At 45.2% G+C, this 13,866-nt stretch overlaps 1 protein-coding gene across 3 annotated transcripts in view; it reads right to left on the bottom strand.

Annotated features, from left to right (window-relative positions):
* The window catches only part of LOC132382909 (tetraspanin-4-like), a 69,580-nt gene that overhangs the window by 21,436 nt on the left and 34,278 nt on the right, over positions 1–13,866 (bottom strand). For 2 of the 3 annotated variants that reach the window (XM_059953454.1, XM_059953453.1), the window contains exon 2: positions 2,027–2,104. In XM_059953454.1, the coding sequence (XP_059809437.1) occupies positions 2,027–2,089 (63 nt within the window). In that variant the 5' untranslated portion in view covers positions 2,090–2,104. Of the gene's footprint in view, positions 1–2,026; positions 2,105–4,780; positions 4,915–13,866 lie in introns of those variants that run through there. The other variant, XM_059953455.1, reaches the window with a different exon arrangement.

Raw genomic sequence — 13,866 nt, 5'->3', positions numbered from 1 at the left:
CCTTTCACACCTGTACGAGGACAATTAGCTTCCGGAACATCGATATCTTATTACCTAGAGATGCAGCACCCTGGCCCTCCAAGCTGCACCACCCAGCCACCCACCTAATTAACCCCAGCCTGATCACAGGACAATTTACAATGATCAATTAACCTACCAACCAGTACGTCTGTAGTTGGAGCAAACTGGAGCCCAGAGGAAACCCACGCATTCCATAGGAAGGACGTACAAACTTTCTTACAAACAGCGCCAGAACTAATTCTGAGCTCCAGCTGTAATAGCGTCATGCTAACCGTGGCTCCCTGAGCAGAATCAGCAATTTTTATGTTCAACCAAAATGAGGAACTTCGCAGATTCCACAATCGAGTGTTGCTCAGTTTCTTAACTTGTCCATGTTTCTTTGAAACCAGGGTTCCCAACCTGGGGTCGTGGACCCCTTGGTAATGGTATTGGTCCATGGCATAAAAAGGGTTAGGAACCCCTAGTTTAAATCCGCCTTGCATCATTTTATCTCTTGAAGACGACCACAACCTTGCAGTTGGGCTTGGAGGCTTTCATGCCTCAATGACCCAGAGAACTATGTTGGCTGGAGTCAGGGCATTAATGCTTTGACTCCTGGCAGGGTCACCCATGCCAAATAGGTCAAAGGGTAGAGGCCAGACTAAGAGTGGTCCACCAGTCCTTGAGATTCGGGGGTTCAGCTCAGGGCTAACTACCTGGCTGGTAAAACAAAATTGCTATGGAAACAGCAATGAAGAATCTTTCTACATCGGAGTGTGACGGTATTCCTGAGTCTCCACCCGGGACTTGCTTGACTGACAGTAGTGAAAACCGAGAGGAAGCTACTGACACGATGAAGGAAGCCCTGAACAACACCAGAGATGGAGGACCTTCATTGCTGCCCTAAACGCCTGTGGCATAACGGGCAGTAGTTAAGCAAACATCCTTGTCATTACTAGTATTCCTACTCAGTTAGGTATCATCAAAAAACTTGAAAATGTTATGTTTCAGCTTCTCAATCACGTTGTTGACATAGATTGTTTGGCTGACTGTTGGGGTTCGGGTTGTAATTGCCAACCAGTGAATCCAACAGCAACAGGTCAGAGGTAAGTCTCATTGTAGACATGACTGTGACAGGTAGGACAGCCTGTGTGCAAAGTTTTGATTTACTTTCGGTTTCTCTGGGTAAGAAACTCAGAATGTTGTGGTGCTACTTTCATTCCACACTAACACATGGAAGCGAATGTTGGACAATATCAAAGCAAAATGAGAGAAGACTCAAAGCTGCAGAAATGTGTATTTTTAAGAAGAATGATGAACATATTTTTCAGCCCAGAGAGTGGTGAATCTGTGGAATTCGTTACCACGGGCATCTGCAGAAGCCAAGTCGTCGGGTATCTTTGTGGCAGAGTTTGATAGATTCTTGGTTAGTCAGGAAATTAAGGGATATGGAGAGAAGGCAAAGGACTGCAGCCGAGAGGCAAAATTGGATCAGCCGGAATGAAATGGCGGAGCAGACTCAATGGGTCAAATGGCCTAATTCTGCTCCAATATCTTACATTCTAATATCGGGGAAGGGCAGTGCAACAAATGGGGAAGTGTTGCAAACAGCCAGAATAAGACTGCTGATATTGTCAACCAAGATACAGCAGCCGGAACTTCTGGGACACGTACTGAGAAAAGAGAAGCTCGAACATCTTGCAGTGACAGGAAAAACTAATGGAAGAAAAAGTTGCCGTCGACAGTGCATGACAGTCATGAGTTACATCCAGGGATGGACAGGCAAAAGCTTTGAAGAGATTAGGACTTATCAGATTAAAGACAGATGGAGGACATGATTGCCTATGACATACGACACGGCACATTATGGTGACGATGAGTTTCAGTCTAACCTTTAGAGGGAATGGGGGCAAAACCCACCTCTGGGACTACTCACCCCCGCCATCCAATTACATCCTCGTGTGAACAATTAACCTTCCAACCCATAAGTCAACATGGAATTCACTGGAAATCAAACATAACTTACCCAAAAGATAAGGTTGAAGATGAATAACAAGTATTTCATACACTGAAGGCAGTTCTGGCCCATAGTGAGTTTGTTAACCTAAAGGGAAGAGAAAAAAAAAGTGAAACCATGCACCTTCTCTGAGGTTCCTCCCCATCACCGATAATCCATACTTGACATACCAGGTACATAAAAAATTGTATTTCTCTAACAAAGAGATTCTGTAGATGCTGGAAATCCAGAGGAATGCACAGACCATGCTGGAGGAACTCAGCAGGTCATGCAGCATCTATAGAGAAGTCTGGTTCTCTGGTTTATTGGGAGGACCAACGGCGGGGGAGTTGCGTGGTCTCGGTTGTAGCGTGGACTAGGCCTCAGGCCTCAGTGTCGCCTGTTGCAGCTGCCGGGAGGTGAGATGCCGGAGGAGGTGTGGCCTGGCATCCGTGCTGGATTGGGGGCAGGCCCCTCGGTTGCTGCTGCCCTCCTGTGGTGTTCACTCTGCGGAAGACAAGCCGGATTGAATGTGCGCGTGTGTCTGCAGACTGCAGAGGGCTTGTGCTTGCCGACAACATTCATATTCCATCTACCTGTGAGGCAGGCTCCTCTGGGACTTGGGGCTACATTATATATTTTTATGTGTGTGACTGTATGTTTACTGCTATCTGATGCGTACCTTGTGCTGTGTGTGACTGTTGGTTCCGTGTTTAGGACCTTGGTCCTGGAGAAACGCTGTTTCATTTGGCTGTATTCATGGGTATTCATGTATGGCTGTATGATAATTGAACTCAAATTTGAACTTGGAACAAGCTATGGGCACCTGAGGTAGTGTAAGGACAATGGCCATTCAAACCTTTGTGGTGTCTTCATGTACAGAGATCAGCGGGACATCTGCAGGGATACTGTGGATAGCACAGGCAAGCATGAATTTTTAGAAGCGTGTTTTCTCTCCTGATAAATCCATAAACAAACATATTGAAATAGATTCATCTATGAACCCCTAAGAGCCAAAGGAACGCAAGCCAATAGAATTCAAAGGTCAACTGAAGGGATAGCCAATCAGGACCAAAGCGAGCGATCATGGGCCTATATAAATGTGAGCCCTCCCAGAGAGAAACACCAAGAACTGCGCACTGAGGATGTCACCTCGACTGGTGACGAAACATCTGCAAGCTAATTGCCGAGCTCGGCGAATACCACAACGTCAAAAAGAACGTGAGGTTTAATGGGCAGAAAAAGGTACTGGGAAGAGTGATGGCGGGAGTGTGAACGAAGGAGACGAGAGAGTGTGAGGTGTGACGTGGAGAGGGTGATGTGATGAGCAATGGGGGAAGTGTGAGGTGTGACAGTGATGGGTGTCGGTCTGGAGCACAATGAAAAAAGGTCCATTTGTGTAAAGTGTAAAGAGCAGCATTTGTTCTTTTTTACACGTCAGATGTCATGGGGAAGGCTCTGGGAGTAAACCCTGAGGAAAATTCCGGAGCTGCTGCCCCTAAACCGTCCAATGTTGAGTTTAACGCTGACTGACAACTCCTGCGATGTCACTGGTGCCAAACTGTATCACTCTCGGCCGTTCCTTTGGATTCGTCAGCTGCATGGAGAGGGGAGCCTGCTACATGGGCAGCAGCTTGCTCTCCATACTGTACTGTCCTGGGTTGCATATCATGTAGACAGCTAGGATACAACACCCAGGGTCCACCCTGACTCGGGGTGCTTGCTTGTCTCTGTTGTGTGGGATTTTTTTCACAGATCTTATTGTGCGTCTTTAGAAGCATAGTCATAGAAAAGTACAGCACAGAAACAAGCCATTTGGCCCATCTAATCCACGCTGATACCATTTAAACTGCCTACCCCCATCGACCTGCACCAGGACCGTAGCCCCCCATACCGCTCTCATCCATGTAGCTATCCAAACTTCTCTTAAACATTGAAATCAAGCTCACAGCTGGCAGCTCTATCCACGCTCTCACAACCCTCTGAGTGAAGGACCTTCCCCTCATGTTCCCCTCGAACATGCCGCCTTTCACTCTTAACCCATGACCTCTGGTTGTCATGCCATCCAAACCTGTGCCTGCAAAAAGACGGATCTCGAGGTCGTGCATGGTACATATACTTCGGTAATAAACTTACTTTGAACTTTGACTTTTAGGAGACAGAAAGCAAAGTGAGATGGAGAAGGAGTAGGATTGATAGACCATCCTATAGGAATACAGAGACTGAATCTAAGGGATGATGGAGTGAGCGTGGGAAGAGGCCTGGGGAGGGAAGGGTAATGATTTAAGCAGAGGATACGTGGAATGTAAACGAGCTTAGCTTAGCTACTGGGGCAAAGGCCACCATTAGCAGCCCACCGGAGTCCTCTGTGCCGGGCCGGTCTTTTAAGTTATCCCAGGTATAGCCACTCCTTCCTCTCCCAGAGATGAGGCCTTTGGACCTTCTGTTGGCGTTTCTGTAGCTCTGGGGTTTACTAGCCCTCGACTACCCCTCCTCCTTTCTCAGCCAGCCGAGAGACCATCCAAGTCAGAGTTAATGCAAGCGGGTTGTAGCTTTCATTCCCCGAGGGCCTTTCTCTCACTGCACACATTCTGTGGCCTTTTACCATATTTGTGTATGAAGGAAAAATTCCAAACTATCAGAAGAAAGAAGTCTGTTACCCATTTTCTCTGGAATGTTCTGGAATTCCAAGTTCCATTCAGGTCTATGATTTTAAACAACTGTGTGCACATTTGAATTGCAAGGACACAGATTACAGTCACAAGCTCGTGCTTAAAAACTTACAAACAGGAGGAAGGCTGCCGACGCTGCAAATCCAGAGCAGCACACGCAAGATGCTGGAGGAACTCAGCAGGTCAGGCAGCATCCACGGGAGAGAGCAAACAGTCGACATTCTGGGGCCGAGACCCTTCTTCAGGACTGGTGGGGGTGGGCGAAGATGCCTGAATTAAAAGGTGGGGGGGGAGAGGGGAAAGAGGCTGGCTGGAAAGTGATAGGTGGAGACAGTTGGGTGGGAAAGGTGAAGGGTTAGAGCAGAGGAATCTGCGCAGTTTTGCTCACCTACCTACAGGAGGGATGTAAATAAGGTTGAAAGAGTACAGAATAAATTTACAAGGATGATACTGCATCTGGATGACCTGAGTTATAAGTGGCAAAAGTGGTGCATACGAGCTCGATGTCAACGTTTAAGAGAAGTTTGGATAGGTACATGGATGGTAGGGGTATGGAGGGCGATGGTCCCAGTGCAGGTTGAAGGACGTAGGCAGCTTAAATGGGTCAGTACAGACTAGATGGGCCAAAAGGCCTGCTTCCGTGCTGTGCTTTTCCATGACTATGACCAGCGTGATCTGAGGATCGTGCTGAGCTGCCCTCAAGGTTCGCCACACTTCTGGCGCCAATGTCACATGCCCAGAGCTCACTAAACCTAATCGCATGTCTTTGGGCTGTGGGAGGAAAGCAGAGCCTCCTGTGGAAGACCACGCGGTCAGTCTCCTGAATCGCGATCGGTGATCGTTGGCGCTGATATGCTGCCATATTGCCTCACAGCGGAGTAGCTTGAACCCTTCACAAAAATCGGTCTAATGTCCACGGGATGGGTTCAAACGGGGATTGAGAGGCAGAGATGATTTAGGGATGGATCTCCAGGACTTGGGGCCTTGGGAGCAGAAGGCCCTGTTGTCAGTGGTGGAGATAAAGAGGTGGTCTTGTGTAAAAAGTAAGAGAATTGCTGAGCTGACAAGCGACCACTATTCCCGAGTCCAACAGGCCAGTGGCGGAGGATGTCACAGTTGAAACCTGGCCCCTGACTGGCCGCCAGCCGCACAAACTGTAAGGACCTGAGCACAGACCATCTATCCAACCTGTTGACCATTGTTGTTATGTCCTGTGCTGCTCTGCCCAGCATTGCAGGTACGGCCCGTTGGCACGAGAACGTGTGGCAACACTTGCGGGGCTGCTCCCCAGCACACCCTCGGGTGTGTGGGTTGTTAACCCAAATGACACACCTCTCTGTACATTTCGATGTAGACCTGAATCCTGACTTTCTGCTGCTATACCCAACGGAGACTGGACCGCCAGTTGAATTCAAAGTTCAAAGTTTAAAGTAAATTTATCATCAAAGTACATATACATCACCATATACAACCCTAAGATTCATTTTCTTGCAGGCATACTCAATAAATCCATTTATAGAATAATAATCAGAACAGAATCAATGAAAGACCACACTAACTTGGGTGTTTAACCACTATGTAAAAGATAACAAAACTGCACAAATACAAAAGAAAGAAAGAATAATAATAAATAAATAAGCAATAAATATTGAGAACGAGATGAAGAGTCCTTGAAAGTGAGTCCATAGATTGTGGGGATGGTTCAATGATGGGGCAGGTGAAGTTGAGTGAAGTTATCCCCCTGGCTCAAGACCCTGATAGTTGAGGGGTAATAACTGTTCCTGAACTTGGTGGTTTGAGTCCTGAGGCTCCTGTACCTCCTTCCTGATGGCAGAAATGAGAAGAGAGCATGTCCTGGGCGATGGGGCTCCCTGATGATAGATGCTGTATTCCTGTAAAAACGCTCTGTGTAGATGGTGGAGAGTTTGATAGAACAGATTTGGCTCAATTTGAAAGCCAAAAGGTATGATATTTTGAATCCAATATTAATTTCTTGTGAACCCTCACTCTGTACTGTCTGTTAGACTGACACCCTCCTGGGGCAGTGCCAAGGAAATGCTGCACTATTCTGGTATGGAGGAGACATTGAACTGAGGTCTGCACATTGAGGCAAAAGATACCAGTTATTGTTTTGGAGGAGGTGAGGGATGGTCTTACAGAGGCACAGAACTACAGCACAGAAGCAGACACTTTGGCCACATAGTCCACGTTAAAATATTATCGTACCTAGTTCCATCGATTTAAATCTGACCATAGCCCTCCACACCCTTCCCGAGACCTTCTTGGTACCAGGGCCAATGTTTATGACCCGATCACACACTATTGCAGAGGTGAAGGGGAACTCTCATTTAACAACATTGGGAGCCTGCAGCGTGAAAATCCACAGCCACATTTCACATATCACATCAGGGACAAGAGGAGGCTATGAAGTGTTTTGAAATGTTCCAAGGCTGTGAAAGATATTTCACAAATATAACTTCCCCCTTCCATTCACAGTCCTCTAACTCAGGAAAGGTGCAGCCAAACACCCTGATGAATCATCAGTTCAGCATGAGATATGACTCATGAGGAAAGTGAAAAAAAAAATCATTCGGAACAATATTACGGGCATACTGTAACAGAAAGTCCAGCTTATCTGTGAAAGGAGAAGAATACCGTGTACCCAGTGTACTGCATACCTTAGTGGTGTGCGTTAGAACGAGTCTGCCACAAGTAATTTCTTTCTGCAAACCCCCCTCCCCCAAGTAGCCCTGTCTGGTGGTGCTGACGTTATGCACGCGCACAGCGTGGGCACTTTTGCACGCTCCAGGACGGTGGCATCCTTTGATGAGCCCTGCTTGTCGTTGCTTCCATTTTCAGGAAGGGGAGCTGACTGATGGGGGGGGGGTTGTCTTTAAAAAGGCATCTGTTTCTGGCGGCCCATGCTCTGCGCTGGCTCAGTGGAAGAGGGGGGTGACTCCTGGAAAATGGTTCATTTTTGATGGATTTTGTTGTGCAAATGTATCTCTGGACATTAGTGATTGTGAAGAAGGATGGGGAATGCTGTGTTTTGGAATTTGTCTAATTGTTCAGGCTCATGGTGACAACTGCCCCCACATTCCAAAGAACGGACTATCTCCTTTCTCCTCGAGTAAGGAGGTCCTTACTTGGAAGGCAGATTTTGGTGTATGTGGGGAAGGGAGAGAGGGTGTGGTAAGGTTAGGTGTGTTACTTCAGATTGATGGCTTGGCAAACTAGTCCTAGAAATTTGATGGTATATATCTGTACTTGTTCTTTTGTAAAATTTTGTTATTTTTCCATTTGTTTTCAATTTTTTTTTCAACTCTGGCACACAATAAGCACCTTTGCACCGAATGTGCTATCGCGGCCTGCCAACTGATCTTTAAAGTCTGCCCCTCCTAAGGGCATGTGACCCTCATCAAAACCCACGGTGTGACACAGTGGGTTAATAACTTAGGAGACTGTCAATTCAAACTTTGCCTTTAAATACTCATCTTTGTTACTTCGTGGACTCACCATCAGTTTATGTATACGAGACTATGATCTTATCGGGGAGAAAGCTGGGGAGTGGGGCTGAGGAGGGGAGAGTAGGATCAGCCATGATTAAATGGTGGAGCAGACTCGATGGGCCAACTGGCCTCTTATGGCCTTGTAAGCTAATCCTATGTATTTATATTAATTGTATTTTTTATTCTGTGTCAGATCTGGAGTAACAATTATTTTGTTCTCTTTTATGCCGGTGTACTGAAGAATGGCAATAAAGAATCTTGAATCTTGAATCCCTGAGGAGAGATTGAATGGACTTGACCAGGCTCAATGCGGTTGAGAATGCTGGAGGTTGGCAGGCTGGAGAGTCCCGAACTGAGGGTCAAGGTCTTGTGGAAATGGGTTGGCCGTTTTAAATTGAATTGGAATTGGAATCAGGTTTTTTTATCATCGAAATACATTATGAAATCTGTTGTTTTGCAGCAGCAGTAGAGTGCAATATTTTGAAATGATTATAAATAATAATAAGTATAGAAAAATTAAATAAATAGTGTGAAATAGTGAGGCAGAGTTCATGGATTCATGGACCATTCAGATATCTGATCACAGAGAGGAAGAAATTGTTCTGAGAATGTTGTCTCTCTCTTCAGGCTGCTGTACCTCCACCCTGATGGTAACAATAGGAGGACTCCTTATGAAATACAGCTCCTGACATGCCTTTAACATGTTTACTTCAAAGTGCTGGGCCCGGGACAGATCCTCTGAGATGCTGATAGCCAGGACCTTGAAGTTGCTCAAGCTTTCCACTGCTGACGCCTCAATGAAGACTCTGAATTCTAAAGCCCAGAGGTTGAACGTATCAGCCGTTGAGTGCATAGAAGACGCAGGCTGTTGAATCTTTGGATTTTTCAGGACAGGAGTCAGGTTGGAAAGTAAACCTGAGGAGGAGGATCAGTCATGATCTTATTGATTGGCGGATCAGACTCAAAAGAGTATATTGCTTACATGGTTCCTACTTTTATAACGTGCCTTCTTTATTAGATTTCGTTCGTAAGAGCGAAGGCGTTGTGCAAGAACTGTATTCAGGGACCCTCCATTGGTCAGGGTTGAGCGTGGATGTTGCATCCCAGCTGTCTACGTGATATGCAGTACGATATGAAGAGCAGGCTGTTGCCTAAGTAGCAGGCTCTCCTTCCGCATGCAGTTGATAAACCCAAATGAACGGCAGAGACTGGTACAATATGGCACCAGTTGTGTCGAAAGGAGTTGCCAGTGTTGAACTCAAAGTAGGACTGCCTTAAGAACTCCAGCTGAGGTTTTTCCTCGGGGTTTACTCCCAAAGCCTTCCCCATGTTTTTTAGTTTCCCCATGTTTTTTAGTTAATTTAGTCTTTAAATTTAATTTTAAGCCACAATTAGGGTTTAGGGCAATGGATAACAGAGTGACTATCTACCATCGCTAGACACTGCTACAATACAAGATCGCCCAAAAACAAACCTTCATGAAAATCCTCTCACTACCTCCTCCCCTAGATGCTGTCTGGCCTGCTGAATTCTGCCAGCATCTGCAGATTCACTCGTGCTGCCTTCATGAAAATCTGCTGGTTAGATTGTGCGACCTCGGCTTGCTGAGGGAATCAGGGGCCTTCAATCCTCGGAGTCACCTGATGCCGGTGGCCAGAGTTGGGGATGTCGTAAGCGGTGTGCGAGGAAGCGGAAGCGAGGCGAACGGACGGGAGTCTGTGCCAGGAAAAAAGCAAGCCCTAGCCGGCCGGCCATCCCATCCATTCTGCTCTCCAATGTCAGCTTGCTGAGGGAATCGGGCCTGCAGTCCTCGGAGAGCCTGATGTCCATTCTGCTCTCCAATGTCTGCTTGCTGAGGAAATCGGGCCTGCAGTCCTTGGAGAGCCTGATGTCCATTCTGCTCTCCAATGGACATCAAATTGGACTACATCTGTGGCAACGAAATACTCGGCATGAGTACAGAAACGGATAGAATCCCAGACGCTGCCATTCAGCTGTTTATTTATGTAACAGATTTCCCCCCAAGCCATCGGACTACCAACTTACTGCCCTCTGCTGTGCCTATTGTCTTGTTTATTATTTGTTGTAATGCCTGCACTGTTCTGTGTACTTTATGCAGTCCTGAGTAGGTCTGTAGTCTAGTGTAGTTTTTGTGTTGGTTTACATAGTTCAGTGTAGTTTTTGTATTGTTTCATGTAGCACCATGGTCCTGAAAAACGTCTCAGTTTTACCGTGTACTGTACCAGCAGTTATGGTCGAAATGACAATAAAAAGTGACTTGACTTGACTTGATGAGTGGTTATAGCCCCAAGGCAGTGGATATTTGAGATCAGAATTTTCCTTCTCCTAGATGAGCTGCCAACCACGGCCAACGAGCCCCATTTGCTCAAAGCGACTGGTTTTAAGGCACCAGTAACCTGCCTTTGCCTCTTCTCCTCCCAGTAGAGAAGGTTCTGCCAGGCATTAGCTAAGCCACACGTGAAGGCCAGGAGCTGGACTTGGTTGTCAGAGACTATTTGTGACACACACCCTTGGGAGTATTTAATAGGTGGTGGGGGCTTATTCCCATTGCCACCCCAATACTATGACAACCTTAAGGAACCAGAAACTGTGTACAACAAATGTTAGGGTACAGTTTGAGTACAACATCTTCATCTTCTTCTTCGGCAGTTCCTCAGGATTGATGAGCATTGCATACTGATCATCTGGTCATCGTGTTACTATAAGTTGAGATTCCATTGGAGGGTTGCAGAGAGATTCATAAAACTGTTGCTAGAACGAGAAATCTGTAGCTATGAAGAAAGCTGCTGGTTTAAAAGCTAATTTTAATAGCAATTATTCCCTGGGGACGTGTATGCTCATGAAAATGCACTTGAACTTGATGATTAGATACATCTGACTTGTTTTCTTTAGTAGAGAGGAAAATTTTAATGAGGGACATAAATAGTGTAAATAAGGACTTCAAAGGTCAAAAGCTTGGAGAATAGATTTAAAGTAATAGCGGAAGGATTAGCAGGGAGATGGGGGAAAAACATTTTTTAAAACTCTAATGGTCACAGAGTAATACAGCACAGAAGGAGGCCTTTCAGGCCAACTTGTCAATGCCTACATGAGCTAATTGCATTTGCCTGCCTTTGGACAATATCGTCTAGACTTTTCCTTCTCAAAGTTTAAAGTAAATTTATATTCAAAGTACATATACAACTCTGAGATTCATTTTCTTCCAGACGTACTCAATAAATTGATAGAATAATAATCGTAACAGAATCAATGAAAAGCCGCACCAACTTAGGCGTTCAACCAGCGTGCAGAAGACAACAAACTGTGCAAATAAAGCAAGGATGTAACGTTGAGGCTTTATAAAGCCCTGGTGAGGCCTCACTTGCAGTATTGTGAGCAGTTTTGGTCCCATTAGCTAAGAAAGGATGTGCTGACGTTGGAGAGGGTTCAAAAAAGGTTCACAAAAATGACTCTGGCATTGAAAGTCTGGACTGTGGGAGGAAGCTGAATCTCCAGGAGGAAACCCACGTGGCCACAGGAAGAACGTACAAACTCCTTACAAGTTGTGGCAGGAATTGAACCTGGGTTGCTGGTACTGTAACGCGTCGTGCTAACCATTACACTACATGCCACTGCTGTTTACTATCCAAAGAGATAGATAAATAGATAGATAGATACTTTATTCATCCCCAAGGTGAAATTCAACATTTTTCCAGTGTCCCATACACTTATTGTAGCAAAACTAATTACATACAGTATTTAACTCAGTATAAATATGATATGCATCTAAAATCACCCTCCCAAAAAGCATTAATAAATAGCTTTTAAAAAGTTCTTAAATAATTTACTAAAATGCATTGAGTGGTAACTTAAGCTCAGTCCTAACCCCGGCACTTAACATGTCTTGCCCCTGGTGGTTGAATTGTAGAGCCGAATGGCGTTGGGGAGTAATGATCTCTTCATCCTGTCTGAGGAGCATTGCATTGACAGCAACCTGCCGCTGAAGCTGCTTCTCTGTCTCTGGATGGTGCTGTGCAGAGGATGTTCAGGGTTTTCCATGATTGACCGTAGCCTACTCAGCGCCCTCCGCTCTGCCACCAATGTCATGCTCTCCAGTTCTGTGCCCACGACACAGCCCACCTTCCTTACCAGCTTATTAAGACGTGAGGCGTCCCTCTTCTTAATGCTGCCTCCCCAGCATGCCACCACAAAGAAGAGGGCGCTCTCCACAACTGACCGATAGAACATCTTCAGCATCTCACTACAAACATTGAATGACGCCAGCCTTCTGAGGAAGTACAGTCGACTCTGTGCTTTCCTGCACAGGGCATCTGTGTTGGCAGTCCAGTCTAGCTTCTCGTCTAACTGCACTCCCAGATACTTGTATGTCTTAACCTGCTCCACACATTCTCCATTAATGATCACTGGCTCCATATGAGGCCGGGGTCTCCTAAAGTCCACCACCATCTCCTTGGTCTTGGTGATATTGAGACGCAGGTAGTTTGAGTTGCACCATATCACAAAGTCCTGTATCAGTTTCCTATACTCTTCCTCCTGACCATTCCTGACACACCCCACTATGGCCGTGTCATCAGCGAACTTCTGCACATGGCAGGACTCCGAGTTATATTGGAAGTCTGATGTGTACAGGGTGAACAGGACTGAAGAGAGCACGGTCCTGATACTGATACTGATACAAATACTGATGCGTGAGGACTTCAAAACATATAGTTCAGAGTTTTGTGCTCTCGCAAGTATCTAGCGTGCACCAAGCTAGCCTGAGCCATTTCTTGTGAAAACAGCTTACTGTTCTTGGGCTGTAAAATATAATTTTCTGCTTCATTTGACAGTAAAGATAATCATTACTGTATGTATGTTTTCATTTGGGTGGGTTTAAAGAGTTCTTTTCAAATCTTTTTATTATTATAATTCAAAAATAGCACAGGTACATCAAAGTAACTCTTACAATGCCTCAAAAAAAAGAAATTATCTTAAAGATTGAAAATTTTTGTGAATTAATTAAAAACCCTACTAAGCAAGAAAAGTGAGAGAAAAAAGGAACCCGTTGGGGGTACAACCCTGGAGCCATGCGTCATACAGAAAGTTTCTAAAAATAAACATCAAAACGCCAACAAAAAAGAAAGATATATCAGAAAAAAAAATTTACACTTAGATCGTGGAGGAAATCTATCAGTTAACTGAAATGATAATAATGAGCAAATGAGGCCCATCTCTTCACAAAATCAAATAAAGGTTCAAAGGTTCAACTTCTAACTATCTTCAAGCTAAGACACAGCATCACTTGAGAGAACCATTGTGACAAAGTAGGGGCTGATATATCCTTCCATTTCTACAAGTTGGCCCTCCTAGCTATCAATGTAACAAATGCAATAACATGCAGGGTTTAAAGAGTTAGGGGGCAACACTGCATACTGCGTGCCGTCTTAGGCACGCGTGCCACATGTTCACCACCCCTGATCCCAAGTCAAGTTGTCATTGGAGGTCTGAGTGGGAAGAGCTGTGTTACTTTTAACTGCATCAGAATCAGGTTCAATATCACTACCAGACAGTATGTTGTGAAATTTGTTGTTTTGCAGCAGCAGTACATTGTAATGCACAATAATAGAAAACTATAAATTACAAAATAAATATATTTACAGTATATAAAATTAAATAAGCATTGCACAAA

This window comes from Hypanus sabinus, chromosome 29 (assembly GCF_030144855.1).
Source record: "Hypanus sabinus isolate sHypSab1 chromosome 29, sHypSab1.hap1, whole genome shotgun sequence".
Taxonomy (NCBI): Eukaryota; Metazoa; Chordata; class Chondrichthyes; order Myliobatiformes; family Dasyatidae; genus Hypanus; species Hypanus sabinus.
This window is presented reverse-complemented; position numbering and strand designations above follow the sequence as displayed.